General features: G+C 40.5%; 1 protein-coding gene across 5 annotated transcripts in view; it reads right to left on the bottom strand.

The window, feature by feature from the left end:
* DNAJB6 (DnaJ heat shock protein family (Hsp40) member B6) overlaps positions 1-15,973 on the bottom strand; it is a 58,851-nt gene extending 42,878 nt beyond the window's left edge. For 3 of the 5 annotated variants that reach the window (XM_082288753.1, XM_082288750.1, XM_082288754.1), the window contains exons 1-5: positions 15,841-15,973; positions 6,802-6,910; positions 5,954-6,063; positions 3,217-3,276; positions 2,759-2,869 (exon numbers count right to left, since the gene is read on the bottom strand). In XM_082288753.1, coding sequence (XP_082144879.1) covers positions 2,759-2,869; positions 3,217-3,276; positions 5,954-6,063; positions 6,802-6,866 — 346 coding nt within the window. In that variant the 5' untranslated portion in view covers positions 6,867-6,910; positions 15,841-15,973. Of the gene's footprint in view, positions 1-2,758; positions 2,870-3,216; positions 3,277-5,953; positions 6,064-6,801; positions 6,911-11,742; positions 11,780-14,361; positions 14,714-15,840 lie in introns of those variants that run through there. The other 2 variants (XM_082288751.1, XM_082288752.1) reach the window with 2 other exon arrangements.
* Positions 15,974-16,499: the final 526 nt, after the last annotated feature.

Here is a 16,499-nt window from a genome sequence, read left to right as displayed (position 1 = left end):
CGTATGTGCAAAGACCACTGCAAATACTTTTCATAAAAATCTGTCCAAAAAAATCGTTTGGAGCCACAATTACCCATGTTAGAGAATGTCTTAAGCATCTTGAGGAAAAAAAAAAGTGCTCACTTTGAAGCCTTCTGACTAGAAAAATGTCAAGAGCTTATGCTCAAAATCCAAAGCTTAATAGAGGGTTTTAGGACTCTGGTCACTGACACTGCAACCATCCACATAAAGTAGAGAGGCAGCTTAGGAACGATTAGTTTTCATTAATCAGAGTGCATGTAACACTGCTGACACTGCCAGAACCGTGGCAAGAAGCAGAGCCAGTGCTCAGTACTCTTATCTTAAAGCCGACAATAAGAGTCATCAATACATGAAGTAGATAACCTGCTTTTGAATAAATAAATAAATCTGGGTGTTAAGCAGGGGGAGACTGCAGAGGAATGTTAAGTCCACTGATGCCCCAAGGCAAGACATATCACTGCCTCTAGAGGAGGGGCTACTGCAGTTGCAGTATCCCATGAAAACACTGGCAGCAGTGGTACCTCCACTTGATAAGCTGGATAGCTCTGTGCACTGTGCTGTACAGCCTCCCTTCTAAGGAAGCCAAAAGGTAAGGCCTCAGCTTTCTTTAAGCCCATCATTTATTTAACAGCAGAACTAAATTTCATGGCTTTAAGGTTAATCGTGAATACTGACATTTTCAGAGACAGCAAGTTAAGGCTTCTGCTAGTGCTGATGAAGTAAATACAATCAAAACCAAACAGAGCCTATGTCAGTGTCCCACTGGTAGCTAGAACATGTCTCATCTATGCAATTTACTACAGAGATATTTGATTTAGAATCAACTATTTGGATTTTATTTTAAATGAAAAAATAAACAAAAGAACTGAACACTCTCAGCTCCTCCACACCAGCTTCCTACTGAACATTTTGCTCAGATATTTCCAGGTTTTCTACCACTCAAATCAAAACAACTGAGTTTAACAGGGACCTCTAGAGTTCATCTGGTCCAATCCCCTGCTCAAACAGGATCAGCTACAGTGGGATTTCCAGGACCACTCCAGATGCCTTCTGACTATCTCCAAACGTGGAGATTCCACAACCTCTCTGGACAACCTGCTCCAACATTGTTACCCTCACAGTACAGCTGAGCTACCTTAGGTTCAGAGTCTCCTGTGCTTCCATTTGTGGTTACTGCCTCTCATCTCGCACTCCCTTCCCAATCCCCTGATGAGACTCTCACCCTGAGCTTCCTCTGTACTGAACAATTCCAGCAATTCTTTCAACCTGTTCTTCAGGTCAGAGAAGCTCCAGTCCTGTAATTATCTTAGTGGCCTTTCACTGGACTCTATCCAGTAGCTCTGTTTCGTTTACTGGGGAGCCCAGAAGTGGACTCAGTACTCCAGATGTGTCCTAACCAATTCTGAGATCACTCATCCAAACTGAAACCCTTGTCTAGTACTTCTTAAAATCCTTATTCCACTGCAGGCAGCGAAGAAGTTGCATCTACCCACTTCAGACCCCATTTCACTCATCAGTACTTTACTAGATGCCTCCTCCAATCTGCACTTTCCTACTTCCTGCTGTTTCCCACTGGATCCAATTGTCCAAATTCACTTGCTTATCTTCTACCAAATTCTTCTTCTAGATACTCATCTAATTCATCAACTAGCATTCTGTTGCATTCAACCTCTAGCCCTTCAACCCCTTTTCTAATCCTTCATTAGTCATCTAGCAGCTGATGATCCTGAAATAGCAAACCAGAGAAAGATATAATTAAAATCTGAGTTGAATTATCCCTTAATGCTGCCAAGGATAATAAATTACTTTTAAAAATATTGAAACATTTACATACATTATTATAGAGATTAATCAATATCTACATACTGAACAGGAAGAAAGCTTTGTTTTTCAAGTACACTTCTTGCAGTTTTCAGCATGGAACTTTCTCACAGTAAATACTGAACACAGGATCTGTTCTGCTTTATAGGTCAGCATTTTGCTGAGCAGAACATACACAGAGAGATTGTGTAAGAATTCCAGCACCTCTGAAAAGACCTTCACTAGAACAAGCAACGTCACAAGTCAGAAGACCTTCAGCATGAGGGTAAAAAGATTACTTTGACAACTTTTATCCCATATTGCTTCCTTTAATGAATGCTTCCTAAATGAAGAATCCAGGCCTCAAGAAATATTTCATCTGAGTCTTTAGGGGCTCTACACCCCAAGCAAACAAGTGACAGAATTTGGGAGAGTGTCTAGATTATGTACGTAACTGCTCTTATTCCGACAGAAGAAAATCAGTCCTGCTATGACACAAGTTCACACTGAGAGTTAAGGTCTAACAGTTATAGTTAACCTGTCCAGTTCAGAAGCTCTCAAAGTCTTATCTTTGAATTTATTTACAGATCAAAAAAGAGAAATCCAACAAAGTTAACCTGCTCAAATTCTCGAGAGGAAATTCCAGTATGCACTTTTTCTGTTGAATACTACTTCCTTCCAACTTAGAGACACTGCAGTCATCATTTTATGCTTTGGCAAACCAAATCTGAATTGGCAAGCCATATCTGTCCTGTACTATAAAGTTAACCAAGAAACACGTATGAAACAAACATTTCAAATATAATACAAAATACCAGTTGTTTGCCTCATTTTCAGAGCTATTTCTAATACAACTACATTAGCTACATTTGTTTTGTAAGAATAAAGTTTTAGCCACACCTTAGATACACGTAACTAAAACCAGTGGATCACTTACCGAAGAAGTCAAATGAAAAGGGATCCCTTCCACCAAAAAACTCCCTAAAGACATCATCTGGGTTGCGGAATGTAAATCCAAAATCAAACGGATTATCATGATGATTTCCACCTACAAAAAAAAGGTTCCGTTTCAGTTACCTTCACACATTCTTACTAACATGAAAGTTCAGGCCTATAGGGTACTTGAATAGTCTACAAATATGAACAATTTCCAAAATTTCTCTTTCAGGTATCATACAAGTTAAGTACACACATTACTTCATTACTTTTTATAATTCCCTGTTTTCAGATAACAGTAATATCTTTTATAATAACTAGAAAAACTGTAAAACAATTGTAATTTCAATTTTCAAAAGACTGAATTTTAGGCCTTGGTACAGGCATTTCCAGATTGCTGTCTTGAAAAGAAAGCTGTAGAAAATAGAGAAAGCAGGGAACTGCTGGCTGTCAACATACCTCCACCTCCATTTATTAGGCCTTCTTTTCCGTATCTGTCATAGATGTCACGTTTTTTAGCTACAAGGAGAAGTTGTACATCATGTCAGTAAACAGGTTCGTTGGTTTTGTGGAAAAATAAAAACAGTTAACTGGTATCCTCAGTTAAACATCTTCTCAAAGCTAGTTTATTTAAGAAAGTTCTGGCATGTCACTGCTGAACATTTTTTCAAAGGATTGTCAAAGCAAATTAAATTCAGAAAGAACAGGTACTAAATTTCAGACTTACTGCCATTGAGTTAAGAAGCTGTGGTTCTATCAGAAAAAGTTTGGTGCAAGGACAAACTTCACACGGAAGGCTGCCTTTAAGAAGAGAATGGCAGAAGAATATGGCAGTTTTCTTCTTTGCACAGGTACCATGAAAAGCTTAAAGGCTGCGAAGGACCTCTGGACTTCAACCTGCTCCTCCACACAAGTCTAATCATGAAGCTGGTCACATCTTGCCTGAATAAAACCCTGATGGTATCAATTTCCAAGAGAAGATTCTACAGTCTCTCTGGAGAACAGTTCAGTGCTCAAGCATTCCCTTCCTTCTGTCCCACTTGCAAACCTTGACCATTGCCTCCTTTCCTTTTATTGCATAAGACCGAGCCCATTGTGGGAGAGTTATGAGAACGAAAGAACAGTGTTTATAGGAGTGACTGCAAAACCCCTAAAATTAATTACAACCACTACTTCTAACTTAATAATGGACAATTGAAGTGATGTTACAAAATGCCATGGAAGGATGTGACTCAAACTGCTTGCTCTCTATTATTTTAGAAGGCATGGAATGACTATTAATTTCACTGCAGACCAGCTTTACAGTATTCATGAGAAAGAGGAGAAAAATGAACTCTACATTACTGCACAAATTCAGATGGCACTTTGGTACTGGAAGGAAACCTGAAGGGCTAAAAGAAGCAGACAGTCAGCTTACTTTGCTTGCACTGGTGTGGAAGTACCAGTCAAAAACCAGTCAGGGCATTTGATTTTAGTCTCTAAATACTATCACGCTTTTCCCACTGGAATCTCTTCAGTGAAAGAAGTTTTTAAAATTTAAACAGAAAGAACACGCAGTTACCTCAAACAGATGCTGGAAACTAAAATACTTCTGACCAACAGGAATTAAAATTTTATATAATGGTTATCATCTCTAATAATAGGAGCTTGCAATAGGTTCACAAGCAGACAAATCCCCAAAGCTTGATACACTATCTGTACTGCCTTTCTAGAAAGCAGTTTTTAAAGAAAGGAGGTTAACCTACTCATCAAATTAAGAACAAAGCAGCAAGGCAGATAAACTGTCACAAGCAGCAAACAGCAACGATGACCTTTGTAAGCCGAAAATTCATCTTGAAAAATGTTACATTTTTGAAACCACAAGGTTTCCCACCAGGGAAGCATGTTCAATGATCACCCAATTTCAGTATTCTTTGCTTATGTAATCCCTTACAAAATTATTCTTCTGCCAAAAATCTGTCATCATTCAAGCCTGTAATGGTGTCAGAAAATTTCATTAAGTTTGCAGAACGTTTGACTGCCTCTCAACCACTGGGCTCAGGATTCTGGTATCCCTGCTGCACAAATGATTGTTAAGACACCAGTAACTTAGGATTTGGTCTAGATCCAAAAACTGGCAGCACTTTTAGAAGATGTTCTAAAATTCCAGCAGTGTACTGTTTCCAAAGAACTTAAGAGATCTGTATAACAACCAGACCAGTATCCTATTTTTATCCTGCTCAAAAAAATTAGTTTAAGAAGGATAAAGTACTCTAAAAGACAAGTATACAATGAACTAATGATAAATTAAGTTCTGTTTCTCCCCTGTCCATTAAGTATCAAAACCAAGCAAAGAAACACAGTCTGCAAGACTGCAGCTCGATAAATCAGGCTGAACTCTGAGAGGTAATCTAGATGCCACTAGTGCTTTAAATATAGCTTTCCCATGCTCGCTGTCTCAGGTGAAATCAAGGACACTTCAGAAATAGCATATAGACAGCTGCAGTCAATTACAGAGGAAAATTATCAAAGTAGCTTAAATCACTTTGTTATGATTCAGGCTGCTTTTGTCAGAACACTGGCAGAAGTTAATGATACTCTGCAAGCAAAAAGACATGGGTGAACTGTAAACTGCATTCCTGCATTACATGGGTCAGGCTAAACACCTCATTCAGAACAATTCAAAATAAACACTATCTTTAGTATCACAGTTGACTGAATTTACAGAACTCACCCAAATGAAATCCAAATTTTCAGCAAGGTTTACAGTATGCTTGGGCTTTGTCAAGACTAGCTTACTGTTACAAAAACTAGAAGCAGTAGGCCCAACAGTGCATACTTTAGAGTTGGTCTAGCCTAACTTTTATAGGATAAACACAATAATACCCCTATACTGATAGTAACACTGGCCTCACCTGATAAGATAAAATTAATCTTGGTATTCACAGATGTCTCTACAGAAATTTCTGGCAGACACTAAATTTCAACTTCTAGTAGTTTGGTTACTCATCTAGGGAGATCCTGAAATTTTTGTTTCAAAATTTCTGCTTATTCTGTCTGATCCGCAAGCTTCTTTCTCTTTCATTTGAAAAGGAAGTAGTCAAGTTGGATGGTGAACCAAAATTACAATATCCCTTCAAAGCATCATATATCAACATTTTCAGTCTGATACCCAGAATAGAGACAGGCAGTTCAAGAGCCCTTTTAAAATACCTACCATCTGACAAAACTTCATAGGCTTCGGCTACTTGCTTAAATTGCTGTTCTGCCTCATCTTTATTGTCTGGATTTTTATCAGGGTGCCATTTTAGTGCCAATTTACGGTACCTGAGGGGAAGGAAAACGAAATATATTTTACTCTGAAATAATGCAATATGCTATACAGATAAACACAATGTTTCAAACAAGCTGTCAGGGATGGAAGTACTTAGAAATTCCTGGTGCTTTGTATCTTGCATCTAGTCTGGTATCAACAGATTCTGCAGGTACACAAAGAACCACCTACTCAGATATGCTTTAAAGAAGAAAGTAGGTTTGGTGTTCTTTACTTACTCTGAAATTATTCCTGTGCATTTCTGATGATCAACATCTGCTAGACCTAAGCAAAACATTCCAAAAGATCTCTGCTGTGGGCTTCTCCTTAGAGCTCTATAATTATTCGGTACTCCAACCAATCATGGGAAGCATCAAGAAGGATCTGGTACGTTCAAGGTTCATAAAGCTCCAAGAATAAACTGACTGTGACATGCTAATATTAATGCCTTCTTTGACAGCTACACCTGCACACAATTCCTATCCTCAAATGAAACATTTTAGGCAAAGTATTCATAACTACTTATTTAGAGAGGCAAAGCTAAGCTTGCACTTAGGTTGATGTGTTTTGCAATCATCCAAGACCACAGTTCAAACATTTGAGTTGATAAAAGTAGCACGTGCAGGAATTTGCAAAAGAACATGGGAGGACAAGAGTGTGACTCCAGAAACCATGTCATTTTATCTGTTCCTTAAAATCCATTTTTTATATATATATATATATATATACACATATATATCAGTGACACTCACGCTTTTTTGATATCCTCTGCTGAGGCATGCTTCTGCACTCCCAGAACTTCATAGTAATCCACCATGTTTCAGGAGTCGTCTCAGTAACAACAGCTGAGTCTTTCAAGTCCTGCAACAACAACAACTTGTAAGTGACGTTTGTCCAGTACTGCTACTTCACAGAAGGCAGGTAGAAGCCTGGTATTGCTTAGTATCAAACCTGATCGAAGATTTGTGATTTGTGTTTCAAATCACAAAAAATAAACCCACTTTATTTTAGGTCAACAGATCAAACAATTACTTTAATTTGGATTTTTATGTTCTTTGATCCCACTGAAACACAGTACACAAACACATACATAAACAGCGGCTCCTGAAACAGATTAGACTGATAAGCTAAATTTAATCAGTATTTTAAGAAGGGCATCTGGATCACAGTTTTGATGTAGATATTAATAACTCTGAATGAAAAAGTTCACCTAATGTTATCTGTGACACCTGTCATGTCTTAAGCACATATGGGCATAAACAAAGGGACCCATCTTTCATATCTGTTCTTCAGAACATTACTTCCACTGAGATGCTCCCTTCAGAAAAGCAATGTATGTGCAGGTCTTAGAAATCTAGAACTGCACCTACTGAGCCCAACAAGCCTTTCTTGTATTCAGACTTTGACAAAAAAAATGCACATGTTGCCAAAGCTACTGAATACCATTTGCTTCCTTTATGTTTACGAAGAGAATCACATAGCCAGGCAAGATTGCTCCGACTGCAAGGTAACCAACCAACTCAAGTGCACAGGCACTTAGTGTTTCTTAGTATAAAATTATAGTTTCCACAGGAGTCCTGAGAAACCTGCAAGTTAAAAAAGCAATTTAAATACTGACAGTTTCTTGTCAACTTTAGAGAATAATTATAAGGAACAGTTACACTGACCATTACTCCAACTAAATGACCATTAAGATGAAAGAACCTTCCTAAGAAGTTTCAAGAATGTTTTGTATCTTCATGAAAAGCTGCCTTCTCTCCACCACTGTAACAAGTCTCTATTCTGGCAAAACTTCCAATCCCCTTTCCATCCTACCACTGCTAGTTTGTTTCAAGTTTTATGAACAAGGAAACAGTGACCTTTTCCAGGAGTTATCAACTTGTTTCAGGGAAAAGTTAGCCAAATACACTCAGAACACAACAATACAGCAATGTATTAGTCACATTTTCTTATCTCGTGCATCAAGAACAAAAATTCATTGAAATAACCTTTCCCCCCCTTTAAGCCTTTCAGTGTTTTTTGTTCTAGCCCAGGCAGTCTCAGTTTCCTTTTCTTTCACATAAATGCTGAAAGTATTTAGCATAATGTAGCCTAGTGCAGTAGTCTGAAATTAATTTATTGTACTACTTTTACACATATCTTTCAATATCCTGGGATATAAACATTAAAGAAAGCTTTCTTTTTAAAATAAATTGGTACATTTTCAAAATATGTTCCTGCTGTAGGTTAAAGCTTAATTAACTTTAATTATGGACTGTGGTTACATACACATTTCCTCAAATGGCAAAACCAGTTTGAGAGATACCCTGCCATGCTTCCTCTCCTCTCCAAACTACTTACAGAAGCAAATGTATTGGAGATCCCATGTGTTTAAAACTTGGGTGGTTTTAGCAATCTACTTTAACCATACAGTCCCACAAACACAAAATTAAAGTGTAGCAGGTAAATAGCCCTTTGCCCTTTGAAGAAATCTCCACATCAAAAAAACCAGTGAGGGTATAGTTAATACTGTGACCAACACCAAAGGAAGTTGGGGGACATGCATTAAAATTAACATTAAGAATGCCAATAATAATATGCTAATGGCAGGATCCAACATGTAAACATACAGATCACCAAAAATAGCCCAGGATATTTGCTATCAACTGGCTTGTCTAGTTTTGCTGTTTCCCACACAACAATTAGAACAGCTCTGTGAACACAGAGGTAAGGAGCAAGGTCAGAATGGGATCCCATAGCCAACCTTATGAGCAATAGCATATACGGAATGTAAAGTTTACAGAAAGAAATCAGAAGGGGGGAATCTAGTATGAATCAAGCTAAAGGCTAGAGGTCAGAGTCCCTCCTGACAGATACCAGCCTAAAACTAGTAAGCAAATGGCAGGAAGCCACAGGCCAGGAGCACATATCATTAAGTGTTCTTTCCACATTCTCCTTTTCTTAAATACAAGACTTAGATCAGCACTCCTCTCAATTCAGGTACCTATCTTAGAGGGAAAATTTAAACTTCGAGCTTCTAACTAGTAAAAGCATGTAGGAAAAGCAACTTAGATGCAAAAAATAAATCACATTTTTCCTACAGAACTTTGTGCACGCAGGTAGTCATATTGATTTCAACACATTTCTTTAAACACTTTGCTGTTTGTTTAAAAACAATGCTGCAGAGCTGTTAAGTTCAGACTCAATACAAACAAAATATATTCTAGATAACACAAGCCTGAAGTTGGGACAAAAAAAAACCATGCTGAGGCACCAAGACCACCTTTTAACAGATGACTCTGAGCCTAAAAAGCAACTCCTTTAAGACAGAAGAATTATTTGTTTCAAAGAAATGTCTGGGTATTGCATATTCTCTCTTTAGGTGTGAGTGCTATTGCTCAGTTTCTACCTGCCACTAAGAGTCTGGAATTAAAACAAGCCAGAAGATTTCTAAAAAAATGAAATTGTTAATATTCTCCTTCTCCTAATCAAAGTGTCAAAGTAGGTGACAGCAAGAATTCACCTCTGATATACTGTTATGTCTATCTGCTAGTTATCATAAAGCATAAACTGTACTGCTGAAATTTTAGTTATCACAGGAACTTTTTTCTTGTATGTAAAAAGGTTTTAAAAATATTTACAAGAAGAAAATTCATCTGCAGCTTTTTTTTGTCCAGCTTAAAAAAAAAAAGTCAGCTAATATTTAGCCCCTCCACAGCCAGTAAGACTGATCAAAAAAACCCCACACATGCACACAAAACCCTCCTCCCCCCTCAAAAACCCAACATTCACAAACTAGAAAAGACCTCTATCTGCAATCTTTTCAGAACAGAATTATTTAAAATATGCACTCAAGGAAACAGCCACCATCAGCTTATAATAAAACAGAATATGTATGACCACTGACTTAGAAAATAGATGGCAAATTTAAAAAAAGAATAAATCAGTATTTTTCAGGCTAGTAGGAGTCTGCATGGTGAAAATGCCGAGATGTTTCAAAGATACAAACCATGTACTTCCCTGCAAGAAACTACTTAACTGTCCTAACCAAAATGACATGACAAAAATCTTCTCCAAACACCCAATCTGTCAGTTTGTCTCCAAATATACAAGCCACGCTCATTAATTAGGCACTTGAGAGTTTTTTTCTTAAGCCAGGAGGAAGCCAGCCCACCAGGAAATTAGCAGATTTCCTGTCTTCATCCACAGAAAATGTTCAAAATTTCAGAAGAGACGTGCAAAAAAAAAAACCCAGCTGAAAGATGTTTCATGGCCTTTGTGTTTGCTCATGAAAATCTGTAGTTTCTTGTGCTGGGAACTGCATTATGTTTACAGTGTGCTATCAGCTACTCCAACTCCTTCTTTGGGGCATGAAAATCAAACAGGCAGATGTTTATGTGAACCAAAAGTTTCCACAGTTTATAGATTTTTTCAATCATCATAGGAGAAGGCAGCTTTGCTCTGGCTTACAGAACAGTGACCCTGAACTACTGACTCAAGGCTCGGGCCCTCCTCACACAGCTCAGCCCAGCACTCAGCCAGAGTTATCCCAAAACCTGGCTCATAAGCTCTCTTTACAGCACAGTCCTCAGCTACATAAAAAGCATGAGAAGCATTACAGTAAATAGATATGCAGAGAGCTCTACACTTTTACAGGATCAGATGACAGACAAAAGCAAGTAATCAAACAACCAGCAGGGAAGAAAACACAGCACCCCTAACTAAATACGGAAGGGAGGAAAGTATCCAAACAAGAAATTCTTAGAGCAGCCAAGAGGGAATTCAGACAGCAAGGGGCATGCGACCTTTGCAGTCAGCTTAGTCAGAAAAAGTTATCTATTTCTGGCCATGAAGCAACGGGCAGCACGGAGAGTCCTGAAAGATGCCAGAATAGCTCGAGCCTAGTGACTACAGCAGTCACCTGGAGAGCAGGATGGAGTTCCAAACTCCTGATTCATGCCGTTTACAGAAGCAGGCAGTCATCAACATCCTCTGCAAGTCCCACAGCCATCCAGTTCCTAGCACCAGCCTGCTTTCCATGGACTTATCTAAAGGATTGCATCCTGCTGGCAACTCCAGAGGAACAGATACCCTGCTCTGAATCCCAGTTCACTTTGACTGAACTCACAAAGATCCACTGTGCTAGAGCTGTACAGGGGCTAACACAAAAACTCCCACAGTTTACCAGCAAATTTTTCTAAGAGTAATAATGCTAAGGAACAAATTAAGTTACTTAGTAGTGCAAAGACACCTGTATAACTTTTGTGATTAACAAACCTGACAAATACATTCAAACAAGGCATCAGCATTAATTTTTTTCCTCCTCCTTAAACATGCACAGTGCAGTGCAGACTAAGACATATTAAAGACTCCAATACTTTTAACTTCTACTTACCTAAGCTTAGAAAAGCTGTCACAGTTTAACTTCACAGGGTCCAGAAATTTATTGTTTCATGGAAAAATGTTAATTTACCGTATAATTAAAATTAATAAAATGTACTTAAATAGCCATGTTTATACTCATTATTTTAATACTCCCTCAGCATCCCCAGGAGATGAATTTAATAAAATGAACATTCCAAAAAGCTTAGTCTAATCTCATGTTTACAGCAAACATCCTGCTTGTATGTCAGACAGCAGAGTGGATTTGGATACAGTTATTATTATACCAGCATGCAGTTCCATACAGGGAGAAGGCAGCTGGGCTGCTTTACCTTGCAGTTCATGGTCCATTGTAGAAAAGAAACAACAAAACTCCACCACAGCCAAACAAGAGACACCTGCAAAAGACACCCTCACCCCTTAAGGCAAGAAGTTACAAAGAACCCTGTCCACTCCTCTCCTCCCCAATGGCAGCAAGACACAACTCTGGCAAGAACTACAGGACTTAGTCTGTAATGCTGCCTGGCACATGGAAAGCCGGTAGAGGGCAACAAGTAAGAAACCATTAAAAAAGAGGGAACCAACCAAAAATGGAAACAGAAGAAATCCAAAATCTTCATCTGTGAAAGAAATGTAAACTGGCTAACAAAAACCAGGAAAGGATGCTGATCAGTGAACAGGCCACCCGGACTCCCTTGGCTGAGACTTGCCTGCTTATCCATCTGATCTCTGATAAAGGGGCACTTATTCATGATCTTTCCTTAAAGCAAAGGAGCATTTTTCCAAAACACGGCAACTCAGGTGTCCAAATTTGGAATTGTGTCACAAATATCTGGAACACTGTCACTCTCCTAAAACTAACCATAAAAGGCTATTTTATACGAAGTAAAATTCCTATCTTATTTTAAAAAATATATGAACTGTGTATGATTAAGCAATTAAAAACAATGGAAGCCTCACATGAAAGATAAGGGCCAGAAAGTTTCAGGAAATAATCACATGCAATCAGATGATGTTTTAGAGGAAAGAAAATAGTTTAAAGTTTCTACACATTTCCCCTGAAGTGTTTTTGGAGTCATGATAACTTTATTTAAGGCAAACAAAAAAAGAAAAAAAAAAAAAGAGCTTCATTAAAGCAAAGAGCAAGTTCTTTTTCAGTGTTGACAGGCTGTCATAGATTCAGACTACATTTTAAGACAGAAAGAAAATTTCTTTAAAGTTTTTATTAAAACTGGCTGCAATGTAGCTATGAATGGCTTCAGACTCATTATATGGCCTTTAAGATCCTTAAGTACTGGGCCCTCACTAATATCAGTGGGATTTCTGTATTTATTCAGAACAAATAGAAAGCAAAAAACCTACAACTAGTAACTGTAGGAGTGAAATACATATGCATGAATTATTTCTTCCCTAGCAGTTAAATAAATAAAGCAGAATGATTTCATTAAGTCTGAAGTAAGAAAAATCAAACATCCATTCAAATGTATTACATTCAAAAGAAAATACAATTTAAACCTACTAATACCCTCAACTACAGTTTTATTTCAAATCTACCTTGAAATAAACAATCATCATATGCAAGATCCAACAAGTTTTGACAAAGCTAAGTAATTTCTCACTAATCCTTCCATTGCCTGAATAAGACAAAGGAAAAGCTGTTGACAGAAAATGTTTTCAGGACACAGCTGACGAGGTTCTGTACAAATGCTATTAGAGAAATGGAGCACTTCCTACTTAAGGAGCACAATGCTTTAACATAAACCTCACACAGCCAAGTTGAAAATTACAGCAATGAATTCCCTTCAAAGCATCACTCCACGGTTAACAAGCAGCAGATGTGCTCCTGGAGGTCTGGAAGTTCAGTGCACTGGCTCGGCCGAGCTGCACCTCCTCCACAGCCGGCGGCACAAGGGCAGCTCCGGCTCACACGGGTGGCTGCGCCCGGCGCCCAACCCGCGCTGACATTTCAGTCGATTCCAGGCCACAACTGCGACGCCTCCGGACGGGGTACAACGCAATCACCGCCCTCGTCCCACGCAAGCTCAGCTCACACACCTCACTGCACCAATGGGGTCGGCACAGATGCAAAACAAACCAAAAACCTGGTATTTATTTCCTCAGGACAGTCCACGTACTGTTAGGAACTCCTACATCCTACATAAGATGATGATGATGATGATTTAACATAAGTTGTTCCCTCTCCCCACATACATTCCAAAACTTCTAGTGGATGAAAGAAAGAATATAGTAGGTAAAAAAATGTATTTATCTATTTTAAAAAATCAGAAGCAAAACACATTAGCCCTCTAACTAAAACTTCAGTGTTACACTAAAGTAAAGCCCTGCATGCCTTCTCCCCAAGCCCAGCCAAAATAAATCAGCAAACTGCCTCAATCTGGGAAGGACAAAGAAAACACCAGAGAGAGAAGCTATCTGGGTAAGAACCTGCTGTAGTTTGAAAGCACAAGCTTTCAAAACTACTAAAAAGACAAGTCTGATGAAGAACAAGGGGAACTCTGCAGTTTACAGATAGATATATTATTAGTAGTATTACAGTCTAAACAGTGCTGCCAGTAAAAGTAGCAATTTAAATTTCTCCTCCAGTAGAGACTATCTAAGAAAATTTAACACTAATTTAACTTCCATTTCCAACACACTCTTATTTTCCACTGAGAAGTCAGCACAGGAGCCAAGAAGAGTAAATAAAGTTAGACCAGTGTTATGCTATAGTTAAAATTTTGGTCGTTTGAAATTAAAAAAAAAAAAAACAAAAAAAACCAAAAAAAAACAAAAAAAAACCCAAAAAAACCCAAAACTAGTCACAGAGACAAGATTTGTAAATACATTTACTCATTGGTCCAAACAAATCTTCTTTGACAACATAATCCATCAAACTAAATGGTATTTTAACTACCAGGCTCTTGATCACCAGCTGAACATAAAATTCCTACCTGGAGTACAAGGATCTCTGAAGAGTAAAGAGAAATTAAGGTCAGCAGGCAGCAGTGACTGCAACCTCTGCTGCAGGACCGGAAAGGCAGAGCCTTGCTTCATTCCAGTTGTTCCCTTTGTGTCAACACCTTGTTCTTATCGCTTTTTGACACTTTATACCCCAAAAACTCCTGGATTTGATCACTGACTATCCAATGTCACAAGCCGGACCATTTGCACATAACGCTGTTATAAACGTAGCTTTCATGTTACTGTGTCTGAATAAGTAGCTGTTTATTATTACCAGAATTTAAAACAGATTTGTTCCTATTTTAAATCATTTCTAACACCTTTGTTAGCATGGCTTAAGCCTGCAGCACAAGTTTTCAGCAGCCAAGGAGAGCTCTGAGAGCAACACAACGTAAAGTGTTGGTGCAAACAGGAATGCTGGTCATAAACCCAGCCCACTGCCCCCTCTGAAGTGCAGCAAATACTGACGACAAACAGTGTTCCTTACCTGGCAGTGTCAATTTTCAACTCGGCTCGGAACCTGACAACAGCGAGTTCAAACCACCCGACCTCTGCCGACCTCGCCCACAACAAACCTCCCGCCTGCCCCTATCCCGAGTAAGAAACACTGAACAGAACGTAACTAAACTGCTTCCATCAGGGGAGAAAAACAGCGCGTTTGGTTTAGAGTCATCAAGGGTGAAAAATGCTCCTGAGATCATCCAGTCCAACCATCCCCTCAACACTGCCACTGTACCCCTTAAACCACTAAACTACAACACCCAGCGCCACATCCAGACGCTTCTTAAACATCTCCAAGGATGGTGACTCCACCGCCTCCCTCGGCGACCTATTCCAGATCCTAGTCTGATCGTCCTAAATGTGAAATATTTTTTATATTATTTAACCTGAATCTCCCCGTCTCATCTTAAGGCCATTTCCTCTGGTCCTTTCACGGTAGGCACGGCAAAAGAGTCCGCCCCCCCCTCATTACAACCTTCTTTCAGGGAGTTGTAGAGAACGGAAAACAGGACACAATAAGGCTCTCAAGCCGCCAAAGCAGTGCCCTGCGACGAAAAGCGCTTTAAGGAGAAGATCTGTGTAACGAAACGAGGCTCGCCCTCACCCTCTGGAAACTGAAACCACTGCGAGCAATGAATGGAAATACGGATTTTTTTTTTTTTTTTCCCTTGCGGCGAACAGGCGGGACTGAGAGCTGTGAACGAACGTCCCGGGATTTGCCCCGCTCCGAATCCCAGGGAGAGCCCCGGGCAGCCGCTCCCTCCCCGAGCTGCCGAGCCCCGCCAAGGCCAGGCAGAGCCCGCACGGCGCCCGGGGCCGTTCCAGCACTGCGGGGCCTGCGCCGGCCGCGCCGCGAGGCCCCGGTACCAGGGACGCCGCTGCCGAGCACGGCGGCGTGGCCAAGCGCCCGCTCCCCCTGCCGCCCGCACGGCCGCGGCCGGCCCCGGGCCCGCCTGCCCCGCACTCACCCGCCGGTGGCTCCGCTCCGCGGCCGCCGCTCCCGCCCGTCCCTTCTCACGGCTCCCGCCGGGACAAACGGCAGCGGCCGCAAACAGGAAGCGCCGCCAGCGCGCGCCGTCACTTCCGCCCCGCCGCTTCCGGAAGTTTCTCGAACGGCCCCGCCGGGCGTCCCGTGTGAGTGGAGGGCGCCCCCTGCCGGCGGCCGGTGGCGCTGCGGCGGGGCGGGGCTCCCTGGGGGGCGGGGCTCCGTGGGGGGCGGGGCCTCGTGAGGGGAGGGGGCTGCGGGCGGGGCGGGGTCGCCGCGCGTGTGGGGATCCGCACATCCCAATTGAGTGGCGTCCGCTTCCTGCTCCACAGGATCATAGGATGTCTAGTGGACATGGTGGTGTTCAGCTAGAGGTTGGACTCAATGATCTTAGAGGTTTTTTTCCAACCTGATTGACGATGTGATTCTGTGAAGCAATGGCCAGGAGTGCAGCTGAGGGGAAAGGAGAAGAAAAAAACCGAAAAATTTTAAGAAACACTCTTTGAATAGGTGAGTTTGGCTGCTAGAAGTGAGATGACAAAATTTCTTCCCCTTTTGTGTCTTATTTTACTCTCGGAAATTGGGGGTGCCAAGAGGATGGACCAGGCTCTGCTCAGTCGTGCCCAGCAACGGGAGATGAGG

This window comes from Coloeus monedula, assembly GCF_965178545.1.
Source record: "Coloeus monedula genome assembly, chromosome: 1".
Taxonomy (NCBI): domain Eukaryota; kingdom Metazoa; phylum Chordata; class Aves; order Passeriformes; family Corvidae; genus Coloeus; species Coloeus monedula.
The sequence above is the reverse complement of the archived record's forward strand: the minus strand, read 5'-3'. Positions and strand labels throughout refer to the sequence as shown.